At 37.2% G+C, this 19,223-nt stretch overlaps 1 protein-coding gene across 1 annotated transcript; it reads left to right on the top strand.

Moving 5' to 3' along the window:
• The first annotated feature begins 1,846 nt into the window (after positions 1-1,846).
• On the top strand, positions 1,847-19,007 carry LOC109092763 (plakophilin-3-like). The gene is made up of 13 exons (XM_042727706.1): positions 1,847-2,303; positions 8,281-8,375; positions 9,020-9,657; positions 10,667-10,790; positions 11,927-12,131; positions 13,157-13,331; positions 13,770-13,887; positions 14,084-14,248; positions 14,437-14,616; positions 14,920-15,073; positions 15,505-15,700; positions 16,682-16,769; positions 18,012-19,007. The coding sequence occupies exons 1-13, from the start codon at positions 2,108-2,110 to the stop codon at positions 18,051-18,053; spliced, it is 2,376 nt and encodes a 791-aa protein (XP_042583640.1). The 5' UTR covers positions 1,847-2,107; the 3' UTR covers positions 18,054-19,007.
• The last annotated feature ends 216 nt before the right edge of the window (positions 19,008-19,223 follow it).

The following is a 19,223-nucleotide window of genomic DNA, read 5'->3' as shown; positions in this document are numbered from 1 at the left end:
CTTTGACAGGACCATACAAATTTGTGTATCTTGTATTAGAGCAGTTCAAATTTGGTGCTTTGCGTAAAATTCTCTCATACTGTCCACTGGATGTTCAACATGGCACCTCATGGCAAAGAACTCTCTGAGGATTTGAGAATTAGAATTGTTGCTCTCCACAAAGATGGCCTAGGCTATAAGAAGATCTGTAGCACCCTTAAACTGAGTTGCAGTAGAGTGGCTAGGGTCATACAGAGGTTTTCTAAGATAGAAACAGGCCTCGCAAGGTTCGATCAAAGAAGTTGAGTCCTAGTGCTGTGCGTCAGGTGCAGAAGCTGGCTTCAAAAAATAGACGCATGAGTGCTGCCGGCATTGCTTTAGAGGTTCCAGAAGTAGAAGGTCAGCTTGTCAGGGCTCAGACCATAGGCCACACACTGCAACAAGTCAGTTTGCATACCCGTAACCCCATAAGAAAGCATCTCACAAAAAAACCTCAAAACAAATCCCTCAAAAAAACCTCTCAAAAAAACCATTAAAAAATCAAAAAATACAAGAAAAACTTCCTGTGGTCTGATGAGACTAAGATAAACTTGTTTGGCTCAGATGGTGTCCAGCATGTGTGGTGACGCCCTGGTGAGGAGTACCAAGGAAATTGCCTACAGTCAAGCATGGTGGTGGTAGCATCATGATCTGGGGCTGCATGAGTGCTGCTGGTTCTGGGGAGCTGCGCTTCATTGAGGGAAACATGGATTCCAGCATGTACTGTGACATTCTGAAGCAGAACATGATGCCCTCCCTTCAGAAACTGGGCCGAACGGCAGTTTTCCAACATGATAACGACCCCAAACACACCGCCAAGATGAAGTTGAAGGTGATGATGTCTCCAGACCTGAACCCTATTGAGCACCTGTGGGGCATCCTCAAGCGGAAGGTGGAGAAGCTCCACATGTCTAACATCCAGCAGCTCCGTGATGTCATTATGGAGGAGTGGAAGAGGATCCCAGCAAAAAATTGTGCAGCTCTGGTAAATTCCATGCCCAGGAGGATTAAGGCAGTGCAAGATAACAATGGTGCTCACACAAAATATTGACACTTTGGACAGTTTTGACATATTCACTCAGGGTGTACTCACTTGTGTTGCCAGTTATTTAGAAAACAATAGCTGTACGTTGAGTTATTTTAAGAGGACAGTAAATCTGTACTGCTATACAAGCAGCACATTGACGAGTCTAAAGTATATCCAATTTTCATTTCTATAGTATTGTCCCTTGACAACATATAATAAAACGGTTGCTGAAATGTGAGGGGTGTACTCACTTTTGTGAGATACTATCTATCTATCTATCTATCAATCAATCTATCTATCTATCTATCTATCTATCTATCTATCTATCTATCTATCTATCTATCTATCTATCTATCTATCTATCTATATATATATTTAAATATATATATATATATATATATATATATATATATATATATATATATATATATATATATATATATATATATATATATATATATATATATATATTCAAATGTAATTGAAGTTTTCTCAGATAAACATATGATATTCTAATGGTACCATGTCAAAAACATGGTAATACAATGATACTTTGATATTTATCATAGTTCTAAATGTTTAGCATATTCAAATACCATTGTAATTAAAGTTTACTCTGAGAAAAGCCTAATATGCCCATGGTATCATGTCAAAAACATGGTCATACCATGATACTTTTAGGTTAGGGGTGACTAAAGCACAGCAGGCAGACCCAGTCTGCATGGTGGAGCTCATATAACCTCTGTAACTCTAAACTGGGGCTGATAAATGCGTATCTTAGTGCTGAGAGCATAGTGAATGAGGAGGCTCCGCCCCGGCTACACAATCTCTGTATCTATTGACGACAGTAGCGCACAGCTGCCTGCAGAGCCGGACAGATCAAGTGTACGAGGCGCTGCTCGATTGACCTGCGCCCCGGGCAAATTACTTCCAGTGGATATTTGAATATTTTAAGAAGAACATTCGCGAGGGGGAATAAAACCCCGTTTCCAAAGGAATACGGATTTCGGATAGAAAAAAAAGTTTAAATTGTGTAATTACTGGAGCGAGTTTTCGGACTTCATGATGAGCGCTGTTGTGGCCACTGAGGGCCTCTTCTTTTCCGCCTTACAGCCCAGCACCTCGGTCACCACATATGCGATCCCGACCGATGACCATGCCAGGGGGGATCAACTATCCAAAGCCAGACGCGTCCAGCAGCAGGTCCAGCAGCGCATGGCGGAGAAATCCTCCTCATCCCGACTCAACGCCTCCACAGGTGAGCAGAGATCCTGTGCGCTTTAAAACAGCATGTACACTGTTCTAGAATGTGCAAAAAAGTTTTAAGCAAACTTTTTAAACTTTAAACTTAAAATTTTAACTTTAGTAAATTACGATGTTCAGTTTTACACTACCCATATTTATGACAGTATTTTAAAATATTGTAATATTAGGGATTTTTTTGTCCTAGGATGATTATGAATGATTATAAATAAACAGTTCTTGTTATCATTTTCAAGAGTAAATAAATAAAAGCCTTTTTATTGAATTTATAACTATTTTTTCTTCATTTAAAATTCGAATATTATTACTCATTCCAGCACCAATGATTATCAAACTAGTAGTTATGTAAATACACAATTAAATGAATACTATATGACTAATTCTATTATATATTTTTAAGTTTAAGTAGGCAATCTGTCAGAAATGTATAAGCAGAACATTACTACAATAGCTGAACTTGTGAACACAATAGCTCTGCTTTGACTTTCAGTGACACTGATAGGATTTGTTTTGCATTAGAATGCAAATATCTGTTTGGCCTTCATGTTTTGGCCACAGTCATTGCAGTTGCTGCAGGTGCACATACTGGTTTTCCAGCATGCTTATTGTGTTGCTTTGTTAATAAGAGACAAAAAAAAAACTGACGTTTGTGTGTGTGTTCAAGTGGTCATTTCATTATTTTTGTTTTGCATTTGGTTGGATTCCACTGCTGGGAACCCCCTTAAACAGGACATTGGAACAAATGATATCCTGACACTTTCCTGAATCATGTTGGCCCTCATAAGAGTGAAGTTAAACTTGTAAATGTTACATAAGCTCGTATGAATGGAAAACCGGCCCATTGTTCTTTAGTGAAACCTTGACAAGATATATAGATGCTTTCAAATGCAAATGTGTAAAATAGTTCACTCAGCACATGTGATTTAGAGATGTAAGCCATTGTGAGCAGTGTGTGTGTGTGTGTGGATGTTTGTGGAGGAGGAGGAGGAGGAGGAGTGTAGGTAACCCATGGGAAAGGTATCACTTTCTTCTCTGGTTTAGAAAGGCAGGTAGAAATTAGGGCAAACCTCAATCTCCACCTCCCCAGCACCCCACCCCCACTGCCCAGTATAAGTACAGCTTTCTCTAGGTGGCTGAAATAGAACTTTACTAATGCTTAAGAAGCACGTAAGTCAAACATTATATTAAAAATCACAAATTAACAGGAATATGAACCTAAGGAACTTAGCTAATAGTACAGTATCATGCATCTAGACCAGGGCTTTTCAATTGGCGGCCCATTGGCCCAATTAAATATTTTTTAAAGGGAACAGCGCTGCTTTTAAAGTGAAATCTGTCTGTTATTGATGGAAATCAAATAAAAAAAAGAAAAAGAGAAATCACTCGACTGCTCTAGTGACTGATTAACTTTCGTAGCTTGAATAAAGATCAATTTATATAGTTTATGCATATACAGTTTATAGTTTATATGAAGATATTATACCGTAATGTTGAATGGCTTTAATTAATAGCTATAATGGAGGGAAAATGCATTTAATAGAGACACCAATATTGGTAGTAGCCTATCATTGATACTGGTCTTAACAAGGCTACTTAGTAAAAATAAACACATATTTAAAATACACAATCTTTATGTTGTTTCTACATTAATTTGGAGATTCCGTTTGAAATTATGACAATATAAATATATTAATTTGCACTTAATAACAATTAATTACAGAAAAATGGGTGATTAATTATTTTTTATTTTTTATCAATTGACAGACAGCATTTCCGGTTAACCTTTTATAGATCTTGGTAAATTAGTTCATTTTAATGCTGAATATGTGTTTCAGTTTAATTTTTAATTTTATAGGCTCCCCTGAAAGAGATTGGATGGCCCCCACCCCTTAGCCCCCTTCAAATTTTCAATTCAATAATCCGGCCCTCAAATGAAACTAATTGAATAGCCTTGTTCTAGATGTATACAGATCTCATGAAAGTCAGCAAAGTCCATTTCTTTCTTAATATTTCACTTTTCACAGTTGTGATTGCAAATCAAAGTCTGATTAATATGAATAGGAAACAATGTTCCTAGTAGCACTTGATAAAATCTGGCAGAGACTATAGCTTTTGGGGTGCCTGTTAGCGAGAGGAATGTTAGGCATTCAACCTTTGACCCTATTGTTGACCCTAATCACAAAAAGTGACTTGGAGAGCTGTATCTGGTCAATGTTAGAGAATGAGTTTGGACATGACCTTTTAAAAAAGAATACGAAATGACTCAGCTGCAGTCCTTCACTCTTAAAGGGGTCATATGATGTTGCTAAAAAAAACCCCATTATTTTGTGTATTTGGTGTAATTAAATGTGCTTATGCGGTTTAAGGTTCAAAAAACACATTATTTTCCACATACTGTACATTATAGTTTCTCCTCTGTGCCCGGCCTTCTGAAACGCGTTGTTTTTAACAAAGCTCATCGGTCTGAAAAGCGAGGTGTGCTCTGATTGGCCTGCTATCCAGTGCGTTGAGATTGGCTGAATGCCTCAAGCTTGTGACGGAAATGTTATGCCCATGTCTGCATTTGTGATGGAAGAAACAACAAACAAGTGCTACTCTACAGCGGTTCAAATCCTGTACATATGTAAACGTACTTACAGACTGTGAGTCAGAACAGCCGGTATTGTAGTCTTCTCTCCTAGGATCAGGAAACAGTCCTCATTAAATGTGCAGCACACATCTGAATAACTGTTCTGGAACAGTGTTGTAAATACAATTTAACCACTGATTTCTAGTAGTGTCCTCTTTTGGAAGGCCAAACAAAGTATTTTCGCTTTCACACAGCGTCTCCAGCGGCAACAGCGAGAATCAAAGGTTACACCTTCTTTCTTTGCGTGAACATTTGGGCGGTGTTACGCAAATCTTCCCACATTGTGATGTAGAGATGTGGGGGCATGTTAGAACGAGCCGTTTTAGAGGGGTGTGGTTGACTCTTAACTTTTATAAAGAATATCTCTTTGGGTTTGAGACTTTAGTCTGTACTACTTTACAGATCTTCTTTATGCACCAAGAGCTTATAACACTCCAAAGAGAAAGGAAAACTACAGTGAAAAAGACATTGTTCTTAAAAAAATAAAGGTTCTTTATTAGTGCCCATTGTACCTTGAAGAACTTTTAACATCCACGGAACTCTTCCGTTGCATAAAAGGTCCTTTATAGTGGAAAGGGTTCTAAAGATGAAATAAAAACTGTTTTCTAAGAACTGCTTACTAAAAGGTTTTTTTAGAGAACCAAAATGGGTCTTCTGTGGCATCACTGTAAAAAACTTCTTGGGACCTTTAATTTTAAGATTGTTGAGTGATTTTTATCCAACTGCAATCTTCTATTGAATATATACAGAAGAATAAGTCAATATATATGAATATATGTTTTAGTAATAGTTTAGTAGTCATTTACCATGCAAATCCACAATCCAACAATTTTTTATTTCCGCTTTTGTAGTCCGCTTACACACTCAGCTCATGCTCACTTTGACCTGGTCTGTGCTACATTCTTGGTCACACCTCCATGTCCTTTGCCGAAGAGTTTCCTGCCATTTGATTCAGAGTGTTTTATCATTAGGCCAGTTCTATTTTAGCTTAGGGGAGACTTGAATGGGAGGATGTGAGATGTTAAATCATTTTAGAAAAGAATAACCCTGAATAAAGCAGTTGTCTTGCTTTGAAGGTGCATTCATTCGCATATAACAGCCAACTGCTGCTTTGCAATTATCCTAAAAATATGGTGCCCAGTACACTCTATTTAACTGTCATCAAGATTTATGCTCTGTTTCTCAGATTTTATAACCAAGTTCCCAGGGAATGTAGGGATTGCATGGGTTTTAATCATCCTCAGACTCATTGTGGTGATTTATTGAGCATGTGGTATAAGAAGCTCACACTTCTCTATCAATATCAACAGCAATAACTTTAGAATGTTGTTATTGTACATGGGTTTGTAATGGAACATTTTAGATGGACCAGCCACATGACTCATGTGGTCATACAACAGATTTGCCATGCTTTTAAAAAAAAAAAATATTATAATTAATTTATGTATCTTTCATTTTTACATTTTGCAAGTGTTTTGTAGAAAACATTTAAAAAAAAAATACTTTTCTAATAATACGTAAGTAATTAATTAAGGTGTTGGTATGTACCCTGAACTCACTGAAAAACAGGAGGAGATGAGCAAAGACACGCATGTCACGCCAAGCCTCTCTAAAACAAAACAGATGTTTCAATTTTAGAAGTAATCTTCCCCTAAATGCTCTTCCTCCCCAATCTAAAGGAATTTAGCATTTAATAAACTTCTGTATCTACTGGCAACCAGGGTACCATCTCATTACAGTGCACATCAAAGGTCTGAAATCTTGCCAGTTCAAAAAACGCTGATTTTTAAGAATTATAGTTAGAGTTAATCAAAATAAAGACAGCTGTGGTCAGGTCTTGAACCTTTAGACATTTTTGCCATGACTTTAACTTTGGACCTTTAGGCTTCCTGTCAGACTTCTTACAGACAGCTTAGAAACTCTGGTGGAAACAGGAATTAGTTGTGTTTTATGATAATACAGACTGAGGAGGAGGGTGTGATAATGATGCTAATGAAGAATTTTTAAACATTTTGAAGGTTTATGGAAATGTAGATTGCATTATCATACCATTTTCGACATTATTATTGCCATAATGAGAGCTCTTCTTAGGGAGCACTTGTAGTTAGTCGTGCATAATGTTTTAATTAGGTTGCAGAAACGAATCAAATATTAAGATAGATGCTTAACACTCTTAAACCCAATGAGTTTAGTATTTTTCTTTTATTTCTTCAGATAAACATTCTAAAGATGTGCCAAATCTGCTCTTTTCATCTATTGAGCAACATCCCCTGTCTCATTTATATGGAGCTCTAGCTGAAATTCATCTTTCCTCTGGGAGAGAGAGCAATATGGTTGACCTTATCTTTCGATCATTGGAAAGACTGAAAATTTTCAACTTCTCTCAATCCAGCCTGGGCTTGTTGGATTTTCTTATGTCCAGTGGTACTACGATGGAGCTGACTCGCATTGTTTTGTTGAATGTAGGCATTTTGTGTTACTGTCCCACTGCTACAGCATTTTCATAAGGTTCTATTATATGTAGGGATCAACAAATGAAGTTGTTGTTTGTTTGTTTTTTTGTCTGTGAAAGTCATTATACAGAGGAAAGAAAGAGAAAAAGAGAGCAAAACCGTAAAGAACTGAATAGAGCACTAAAGTACCTTCACAACACTGAAAATAAGACAAAGGACCACCCTATGATGTCATCCTGCTTTCCTTCTGTTTCCTTCTCTAACCGTGTGATTGTTATAACAGACTTCCTCTCTCACCCGTGATCGAACTTCCTTTGAGGATGTTTTGGAGACTTAAACCTAATGTATTTTTACAATTCTTACAGATGTAAACAACTAATCAGCATTATTTGCAGGAGACTGCGTTGAGAAGCCAAGCACTGATAGAAACCTGACCTCTTAAAATTCGTTGAAACACAAAGTCAGAGAGCTGAATGCCAAACAAATATCAGGTGACACACTGGCTCTTATGTCACTGTTGACCAATGTAGTACTTTGGAAGAAATCCCATCTAAATGAAAGCCACCTGGGAGAGACATTTTCCTGGGTTGTTCTTGTTTCTCTGAAAACAGTGAAACAGCAAAAGTTAAATGTAAAATTTGTCATTTACTCACTCGCTTCTGTGAAACAAATGTCTTAGTTTTCTGGTCCATATAATGAAAGGCAGTAGGGTCCAGTGTTATTTTGAACACCACTGACTTCATTGTATGAATTAAAACAGTTGAGACTTTCATAAAAACATTTTGGTTCCACAGAAGGAGAAACTCATTTTAGAAAAGTCAAACGATGTCAGAATTTTCATTTTTTTGGTGAAAGGCAAAGAATATACACATTATATAATTCTTTTTCAGAATTTGATGGCCACACGTCCACTATAAGATACCAAACCAGAACCCCGGGATTCAGTTCCAAGTCTGTTATCTACAATGGCAACAGAACAATGGCGGTAAGTGTGACTACTGTACATTCAATACATTTCAAACTGCATCATTTATCTGAAGCTAACGCTAACTGAGCTTAGTAAAGAATTAAGCTTTATAATAGATTTTATTTTAAAATCCCAGACAGAATTCAAATTGTTTAAAGAAAGAAATCACATTGTTCATTTCAATCGTCAAGTTCTTGATGTTAGCTTCTATAATTTAAATTCTAGAGTTAAATTCTATAATTTTCAGTTAAATTCTATAATTTTCAATTTTTTACACTGATAGCACTATTAAAATCAGGTCAGAAATGCCATCCATGGATAGTTATTTGTTGGATTAATAGCAAAGTCCACAATCCCTTGACAATGACACTCTGTGTGGCTGCACCCTGCAAACACAATGATGCGGTATTTTGCATTCTCCTGTGGGAGCTGTGTTTAGAAAGTGAAGTGCAGTACTAGCAAGCTGCGGAATTGAACTCAGAGCCCAATGTGCATCTGAAACATTCCTAACCCAAGACCTCATGAGCCAAATGGTGGGACGGAGGCCACGTTACCTCTTCTGTGTGATAGCAGTGAGCCTTCAAGAGCAGTTAGAATAAAATTAAAGTTAAAATGTTGCCTTTTGATTAATTGTTATATTCATATGACTCCCCTTTTCTCAGACGCCTCGACTGTCTCAGTACGCGGGAGAATTTTCCTCTCGCTCTGCAGTAGATATGGGCACTCGGCACAGAATCAGTCGTGGCGTGCCTATGCCTGCTGTAGTGGGCCGCCCGTACATGTCCCATGATGATGCACGTCTGAGTGGCTCTTACAACCAGAGGCAAACATTGGAATCAAGGACGCTGAGTGGGACTGACCAGGAGGCGGCAGCAATGGCCGGACTCACGTTACAACGGCAGTCATCTCCAGTGGGAAACTGGGTAGCGTCCTACGGCCACAGTTTTTCGCCCAATGTGGTGCAAAGACAGCGCACCCTCAGTGGGACCCTGGCACGAGAAGGTTACAGTACAGGATATAGGGAGGCAGAGTTGGCTAATCAATATTTATTTAAAGGCCCTTCCCACCGAACCATCAGCCGCATAAATAATCGTCAGGGGCAGCAGCAACAGCAGCAAAGGCTGAGCAGCAGCTCAATGCAGTGGCAGCAGATGTCCACTGGGGGCAACAGTATGATGGGTGCTGGGCATTACCAGGGCACCATGAAGAGAGCGGGGTCTGTGCATAGTATGAAGAGTGTCGGTCGTGGTGTGGACGTTTATGACGGATTGGCCGATGGAACCACAGATGCTCTTGGCGGGTAATGTAAAATTATTTTTTAATTGATCAGCTTATTGCCACAGTCATTTACTAAGAAGAAAAAAAAAGATGTAATTTGACACTATTTAATCATGTAATTCATGCCATGTCTATATAATTCAAGCCTGTGTAGATGTACAACATAGAAGCTTTTAATACAATGCAATATGCATGGTGAGAACTTTTGCTTTAAATGCATGATGATACATCATCAGTTATTTGCACATCTTAAACACACATTACCATTCAAAGTTTTATTTGATTTAAAAAATAAATATTTAAAAATTAGGTTTTTAATTTTAGTATATTATTTTAAAATGTAGTTCATTCCTGTGATGGCACAGTTGAAATTTCAGCAGCCGTTACTCCAGACTTCAGTGTCACATAATCCTTCAGAAATCATTAATATGCTGATTTGGTGCTCAAGAAACATTACACTCTTAAAAATAAAGGTTCTTTATTGGCATCAATTGTTACACAAAGAACCTTTAGGATCCATGGAATCTTTTCATTCCGCATTCTTTACGGTGGAAAAAGTTTCTTTAGATTATTAAAAAGTTCTTCACACTAAGAAAAAACTGTTCACTGAAAGGTTCTGGGGAACCAAATCTGGTTCTTCTATGACATTGCTTTGAAAACCCCCTTTTGGAACCTTTATTTTTAAGAGTATATTATCAAGACTGTGAAACAGTTGTGCTACTTATATACTTAATATTTTTGAGGAACCTATGAAACATTTTCTCAGGACTCTTTGATGAATAGAACGTTCAAAAGAGCAGCGTTTATTTGAAAATAGCAATATTTAATAATCCATAAGTCTTTAATGTCAATTTTAATCAATTTGAACCTTTGAATGGAAATGTATTCAATTATGCTTCGAATAATGACTCGCAAATTAAATATTTTTATTCTATAAAATAACATTTCATGTGTAATCTATTTCAAGTATATTCGATTTTTATATTATATATTTATAACACTTTCCGTTTGTTTTTTGTGTGAATGAACAGAATCCATAACCTGGACATGACTACAGCAATCAGTTACATCTCTTCTTCTGATGTTGCCATGCAGATGTTGGGAGCAGCCTACATACAGCATCAGTGTTACCACAGCAATGAAGCCAAGACCATGGTAAAAAAATATATAGCCTAATTATATATTTATCAGATCAGCAATATACATTTGAAACAAAGGACACTATGGAAATAATAACAATAAGTACTATGCGAGAACTAAGGAATTTCAAATAGAGATCCAATTTTATATATTTTATACATGTCAGTAAACCTCATGCTCTTATTGATGTCCTTGTAAAATATATTTAATATTGTTATGAATATTTGATTTTTTTTTACTTCAAAACATTTCGCATTTCAGACAAAATCAACAACAAAATTAGATATTTTTTCATTTCGGGATTGCTTAAGATGTCATATTTTCCATTACTTTGGGGACCATCCTGGGCAGACAGCAATTTGCTTACTTTGTATATGGTGACTTTCAATCCAGGGCAGCAACAGAGCTCTGTTTGGACAGGATTAGAGGGCCTACACACAGGATGTGTTCTTCCTGTCAAAAACAGCTACATGAAGAGCATCAGATAGGAACAGAATGCTGGGTCTAGGGACGTGTTTTAAAAAGTTGAACTCTTATGAACTTCACAATCTGTATTAAAAACTCAAATCTCATGGTGTGAGACACTGAAGAAACAGGCAGCAGCGACCAAAGGCTGATGCCTAAGTACAAAATCCAGCTGTGTAAAGAAAAAGCGCAGAGGGAATCTTCCTCAAGTAGTTGGTTGCTTTCTCTCTTGAGTGGTCAATAGACAGAATGACCAAAATTCCCTTTAGAATCTATAAAAATAAACCATGTTCTACAATTAGTTAAACAAATGTAGTTGTCAGCAAAACATATATATATTTGCATAAATAATGGAGCATGGTACGGCTCGAGGCTAAGCTGCTTTTCGTTGCTATTGTTATATGTTATACTCAAGCCAGATGGAGAGAATACCTTCACCCTGCCCTTAATCTTTATCCTGGACCTCAGGGGGCAGAACATTCCGCCTGAGAGCACATCATAGCAAAACATAGACAGATGTCTGAGCAGGTTGCCATGTTGGGCTGAAAAAATGTTCAGGAGATTAATGATTTTTGTCTATAAAGTTCGAAGCACAAAAATGGGATTTAGAGACATGGGATCACTTAGGAATCAGGATAGGCAATAAAATGATTAACAAAAATTATTATTATTATTTTGTTGCACAGGTGCGCAGCTTGAAGGGCATCTCAGCATTAGTACAGCTGTTTAGCAGTGAGAACCAAGAGGTTCAGCGCTATGCGACAGGTGCTACACGCAACCTCATCTACGAGAATATGGACAACAAGACAGCACTTATCGAAGCCGGTGGCATTAGCAAACTAATTGGTGCTTTAAGAGAACCCGATGATGAGCTACGCAAAAATATCACAGGTATGTTTGTGTGAGTTTTGTTTTTCAGCGCAAGGTACATTTTTGGACTGTGAACTTTACTTTGCAAATACAAAGTGGCACTCGGTGACTTGATTCAGTACAAAAGTCCACCTGCATCAGTTGGGTGATCCAACTTGGAGTGGAACTGTCGGTGCCGTCAGGTGGAGAGTTAAGAGCAGCGAGTGTATTTGGAGAAACAAAGAGAGAGCAGAAAAGAAAAAAGTGGTCTGGCTGTTTCCTGGAATCACTCCAAGTCTCAGATGCAGTGGGAAGTAGACTCCCAGAGGCCTTTGTGCTTTGTGAGCTCTGCTGTCACCCCCACCCCCTCACGCACCCACACTCACTTAGTAAACAATCCTTGACATTCTTTCCTGCTGGACTCAGGGTTGCCAGGTCTCTTAGGGACATTTTATGACCTGTACTCTTATCTGTGTTTGCGTTTAACCTCACAAGACACTAGCAGCTTAGTGCTCCATGTAGTAAACATCCCCATACTAAACAACGTTCGAGAAAAAAGTATTTTTATACATATTAATCAGACATTAACATATTATTCTAGATAAATATATATTTCTACTAGATTACTACTTATAATCTGTGTAGTAGCTCTCAATTATGCACTTTTTGCAACAATTGAATTTTAATGTTTGACTAGTTTACCAAGACTGGGCAGTCATACTGTTTATTAATATATTCATCCCTCGAATGTCAGTTCATCAGCTATTTTCATAATGAAATGAATGAACATGTTTTAAGTTGTTTAGTAATACAATTTATCAACAAAAATTAAGTTTTTACATTTATTTTATTACATTAATCCATTTAGTTGTATGAATGATTTATTTAGTCTTTATTTATTTATTTATTTATTTATTTAGATATAACTAAAAATGTAATAGTTTTTTAGCTGTTATATATTATATTTAAAAGCAAAAAGCTAAACCCATTAACTAAATAATGGACTAAATAATGTAAATTATAAATGTCTTTGACAAATTTCTCTCTTTCTCTCTTTGTCTCGGTAGGCATTTTGTGGAACTTATCTTCTAAAGACAGTCTAAAGGAGCGGCTGGCCAGAGAGGGTTTATCTGAGCTGACGGAGAGAGTGCTGGTGCCTCTGTCTGGGGCAGGAGATGCCGGTGTCATTCAACAGAGTGCCTCTGAGGCTGATATTTTCTACAACACCACAGGCTGCTTCAGGTACACACCTCACATTTACATGCATGCATTTAAATGCATTTAAGTTCCAGTACAGCATGGTCAACACTGAACTAGAGCATGGGGCAAAAATGTCAGTGAATGTAGTAAAAAGCCCCAGATATTTGTTACAATTGTACCTGAAATAAATCAAATAAAAATAAGAGTTAATTTCTGATGCACAGATAAACTGTGCACACAAGCAGTCACACATTTTCATTGATTAACAACCTTAAATATGAACGTTTATGGCTGGTTGTCACTGTTTGTAATATCCAAGTTTGTGAAAGACACCGGACAAAGAGTATACAACGTGTCAGATTTCCCATTGGAAAGATTTATAGCCACAATAAAGATTAACCTGCTATAAATATTTAAACACAAATGCATGAAAAAAAAAACATCTTGAGATGTTAACAGCATGCCTTTTATACGCACTGAGAACCTGAGCTCGGTGAATGAAAGAACCAGGCAGCAGATGCGGGAAACTCGAGGGCTGGTAGACTCTCTGGTTGGATACATTGAAAACTCCCTACAGGAGGGAAAAGGAGAGGACAAGGTCAGACCTGACAATCAACATTCAAATGTAATATGTTAGCCTTGAGCCAATGCACAAACAGTGTCTTTGCCAAGTGAAAACTATTCTGGATCTAGTTCTCAGAAAATAAATCTAATGAATCTGTAAATGATTCTGTAATCTACAACATCATTTCCAAAAGCATTGAAATCCTCATTCTGTAATTCTGCTCCTGTAGGGAGTAGAAAACTGTGTATGTGTCCTGCGCAACCTGTCGTACCAGCTGTACTCTGAGATCCCTACTTCAGTTCAGATGCGTTTGGAAGGACCCACTCGAGCACAGGACACGCGGCACAACGACCCCATCGGCTGCTTCACACCACAGAGCAAGAAAACAAAAGATGTCAGTCACTCATCAGCAGTCTTCTGTTCAATTTCATGCATCCTTGCTGGATAAAAGTATTAATTTCTTTAAAACAAAAGTCTTACTGACCTCAAACCTTTGCAGTTATCTCTCCAGTGCAATAGAGAGAGGTATTATACTTCATATCTGCAGTCTGTCACTAATGAGTTTATAATCTGTCCCGTCAGAGGAATCAAGACCTGACCACCTTCTCTGAAGTGGCACGAGTCCCGAAAGGAGCAGAGTGGCTGTGGCACCCTAAGATAGTCGCTCTATACAACCGCATCCTGCAGAGCTCTGAAACAAACACGGCCACACGCGAGGCAGCGGCAGGAGCCCTGCAGAACATCACAGCGGGTGACAGAAGGGTGTGAACTTTACACAGCATATTTAATCTCATTTGTGAGACGTAATCATATGTTATTTCATAATCTTAATTGTAGTTCGATGTGTCACTTTTAGCACTGATTGTAATGTTCAGTGTGTTCTTCCCATAGAACTTTTCCATTTCTCACTGTTCACCTATCCTCTTATGAAGTCTCTGTGAAATCCCCCATTTGGAGCCTTTATTTTAAGAGTGCACGTGTCTTTATGTTTTATCTGGGTGACTGTATAACTAATTGTTCTCTTTTGTTTTTCTTCTCTCACCATTTTCCTGTGTTCTCTGTTAGTGGGCCTCTGTGTTGAGTCGTGTGGCACTGGAGCAGGAGCGGATGTTGCCGGTGATTCTTGACCTGTTGCGAAGCCCCACAGATGCCGAGCTCCGTTCTCTCACGGGTCTGCTGAGGAACCTCTCCCGACACTGCAAAAACAAAGATGATATGGGTTAGTGAATGACTTTCTGCTCCAGCTCTCTGTATTTAATTACAACTTAATGTGTAAAACATCCCAGCCAAGATTTCAACATTCTGGCAAAGAAAATGTCTAGATCAGTAAAAACCTACATGAAGTTTTGTGCAAGGCGATAACTATGAAAAGGACTCTGACGGTTGATATTTTTCTTCTCACTTGCCTAGAGTGCGCCCTCCCCCTCGTAGTATCAAATGGATTTCTTAAACATTGTTTTTACTCCCACACATTCTTTTCAGCTCCCATCAGACTCATACTTGTATCACTCCCAGTATCCACTGCCGCCCATTTATTCCCACCCTGACCTCTGTTCTCTGCTACACTGTAATCTTCACACTACACATATATCATTCACTCTTCTTGTTTGTGTAATTCCATCTAAATTTGTTATTGCTTCCAATCTTTAGCTACCAAAGTGGTGAATATTCTGGTGAACAAACTCCCCAGTGATGGACATCAGAAAGAACCTTCTAGTGACGTGGTAGTCAACACCTGTGGGGTTCTCAACAACCTGGTTACAGGAAGTTCTCTAGCTGCGAGAGATATCACTTACTTTGATGGACTACCCAAGCTGGTCAGCATTAAGACATCTCATGACAACAGGTGAAAAAAAATTTTTTTTTGAAAGAAATTCATGTTTATTCAGCAAGGGAGGATTGAATTGATCAAACATGAGAGTAAATATGCTTTTAATGTTACTAAAATGTTTTATTTCAAATAAATGCAGTTTCTGTAAACTTTCTATTCCTCAAAGAGTCCTGGAGAAAAAAATTAAAAGAGCAAGTTGTACTTAAAAGCTGATAATAATTGGTCACATATGGAGAAGGAGAAAAAAAGAGCATGTCACAAATGTGAATATTTTCATTTGTGAGTAAAATCTGACAGACTCTGGCCAAAACAAGATCAAAATTGTGTATAAATTGCAAATTTACTGTGATGGAATTGAAATAATGTGGCATTTTAGGATTACACTTAACAATAAATAATTAATTTAAGTAATGCTTTACTTAAAACCCTTATGTATAATGCATTATAAAGTTCTTCATAATGAATGTTATAATGCATTCATAAATAAGTATTATAATATATCATAACTGTGAGACTAAACAATGCATTATAAGGTCTATTATAAGGCATAATTACTGCATTAAAAATAACGTGTATAATGCATTATACATAAGGGCTTTTAGTAAAGTGTTACCAAACGTAATCAGATATTTAGGATTTAAGGTGCTAGTGTAAGAATTGTCATTTGAAAACCCATATTTGTAGTCCGCTGTTCAGAATATTGGTTCTTTTATGGTGATTACAGCCCTGTTACTTTAAACCTGAAGTGAGCGAGTATCATTTCTTTGAAGTTCAGCTGTAACCCAACTGATATAATAAGAAATCAGCAAGGTTTCTTGACATTTTCAGGCATAAATCATACTCTAAATAATCCATTTATATTGGACCTCACCTACCATCTCTCATAGCACTACTGTTGTAATATAGACTACACGCTGTTGCATTATTTAGCTGTTTAATCAAGAGCACAATGTCCCAGCATTGCTTCTCACGTTTCTCCTTCTTATTCTGTCTCAGTCCCGGGAAGCTAAAAGCCGCCAGGGCCGCCTCCACCGTTCTGTCCAACATGTTTCAGTACACTAAACTTCACAAAGATTACAAACAGGTGAGTCTTAAAGTAAAACCCAGCTAAAAAAACAAATGGATGTGTTACTGTTCAGAGTTGCAAGTAATAGGTATGTGACAAAGGCCTCTTCTCTGAAATTTGATATGAAAATGGATACCTTACTGTATACAGACTTTGCACTGATGGGTATTGTGTGAATTTGCTTACCAAGTATCAGCCTGCTTGGCCAATGGTCAGGTGTTTTATTACGGAGAGTCAATAAAAATGGGTGGTTACAGTGTGTGAATAGCTCAGTTAAGGATACTGTAAAGCTGTTCAGATGCTCTCCTATGTGATATCAGCTCTCTCAGTCAGTTATATTACTGAGCTGAAAAAATATTTACCTACAATCCATCACTGATTACCAGACATGACTCTTCTGTGTCTTCTGTTTTTACTGTTTAAATGACTTTTCTTTTCTCATGTCTTTAATTATATTGGAGCATATTTACACAAAATGAATTTACTGTGAACACACGCAAAAAAAAAAAAAAACTGATGACAAAAGAAACTTTTAATAAACTCAGATAAATCCCCCCCCCAAGACGTGTCATTTAACATGCTTTTGTTGTATTAAATAGTTAAAGCCTTGTCACATTGACCAGCTACATATAGGAAGAGACCATTTGACTCATATGTGACTAACAGTAAATCCTTGTAAATGTACATATTCAAATCTAAAGTGAATACTAAAAAAAAAACTTGTAATGAATGTACAGAAAAAAAATAACTAGATTTAGTGATCAGAATGTGATTGTATAGATTATTTCAAATATATAACACAATAAACAAAGTGAGGTGCACAATTCTACTCATAGATATCCAAAACAAAGCTCAAACAAAACTTGATTCCAAGCACGTCACAAACTGTGCAATCCAGTGATTTATTCTTCCTCGGAAGTGCTTGTTGCAGGCCTGTACTTTGTTAACAAAGAGGTCATTTTTATGTGTAAAGTGCATCTGCAATTGACTGTGAGGTTCATGGGTTTGCTTGTCTGAGACTGAGAGTAGTTAAGGTCTGTTGCGTGTCTGTGGTGTTCACAATGGCTTTTTGTCAGATCAGTGGTCCATCTGAACTGTGACAGTGGAATGCAGGATGTTCCATTCTTCTTTCCACTATCTAGATACAATGTACCATTATATTTCAGCATTAAATGACTACTACTGTCTATATTTAGACTAGTATACACTACTAATTTAGAATTACTGGTAATTTCTCTTTTTCTGTTTTTAATTTTACAGAAAGGGTTCACAAGACGGGATTTCATGGATATGACCATCTAATCTCTGTCCATGACTCTGTGCTAAACTCAGTGGACAAGATGGAATTAGACGTCCATGGGATTTTACACCAAAGTCACAAAGGGAATGCGACCAGCCTTTTTCTCTCAAACACACACACACACACACACACACACACACACACACACACACACACACACACACACACACACACACACACACACACACACACACACACACTTTCTGACCTGTAGTGGAGTGAATAAACACTAAAGTTTTTACTAGAGTATAAATTTTAGTCAGCGGCACCCTCAAGTATTACAATATGCCGGAAAGAAATGCTTGCAGAGCACTAATTCTAACAGACAGGCTGAGATGCACACTTGTGTGTGTTGTTGAATGGTTGAATTAATGATATGAACCCGAAGCTTATTTGAGAGAAGGCAGCTTATAGACATGAAACATTTACAGCCATTAGTTCCAGTAGCAAGTTCCAGTATACCTGCTTATTTTACATAGTTTTGAAATGCAAGCCTGTCCATCTTGTCCATTTTAACCCAAATATGTATTTTTATTTTGCACACATAATTCAATTTTATAGGCTATAATCATGAAGTCTGGAAAGATCAACTGAAGTGAACTGTGAACTAAAATGTTGTAGTTGTTTTGAACTAAAGAAACATTTTGTTGGTTTTGCAATAAATATGCAATTTTTGCTTTCCACGTAACTCTGCTGCAGGCTTTTGTGGTTGTTACAGTTAGATTAGCCTTGGATTTTGAGTGCAAAAGAGATTCTAAATGACATTATATCTGAAATAAACCTTTAAAGCCTTGCTCTGAAAGCACAAATATGACTAACCTATTGCCTTTGGAAATAAATAGAAATACATATTTGAACATTTGTATGTGTCATTTCCAGAGAATTTTGTAGCAAAATAATTTCCTGCCTTGTGTGCCATTTGCAAAGATTAAACAAATAACCACCAATAATTTTGATATAACTTTCTCAAGTTTGATGTGCAGTCGATTTTATTTTCCACCTCACACAAATATAACACATATACTAAATTGCTTTTAATGTACTTTATAACCTTTTTCTGAATAAATCCACGTATGGATCAGTATAAATTATAGTATCTGATAGTAATTGTGAATAGATAAATTCATTTATGTTGAGCATACACTATATGAAGAGTTCAGATGCAAAAGCTT

Source organism: Cyprinus carpio, chromosome B7 (genome assembly GCF_018340385.1).
Source record: "Cyprinus carpio isolate SPL01 chromosome B7, ASM1834038v1, whole genome shotgun sequence".
In the NCBI taxonomy this organism is placed as follows: Eukaryota; Metazoa; Chordata; class Actinopteri; order Cypriniformes; family Cyprinidae; genus Cyprinus; species Cyprinus carpio.
This window is presented reverse-complemented; position numbering and strand designations above follow the sequence as displayed.

Excerpts from the sequence above, each read along its gene's own strand:
- LOC109092763 (XM_042727706.1), top strand. The coding sequence starts at position 2,108 with ATGATGAGCGCTGTTGTGGCCACTGAGGGCCTCTTCTTTTCCGCCTTA. Across the intron at positions 12,132-13,156 it reads GCTACGCAAAAATATCACAG|GCATTTTGTGGAACTTATCT; the intron begins GTATGTTTGTGT and ends TTGTCTCGGTAG. Across the intron at positions 13,332-13,769 it reads AACACCACAGGCTGCTTCAG|GAACCTGAGCTCGGTGAATG; the intron begins GTACACACCTCA and ends TATACGCACTGA.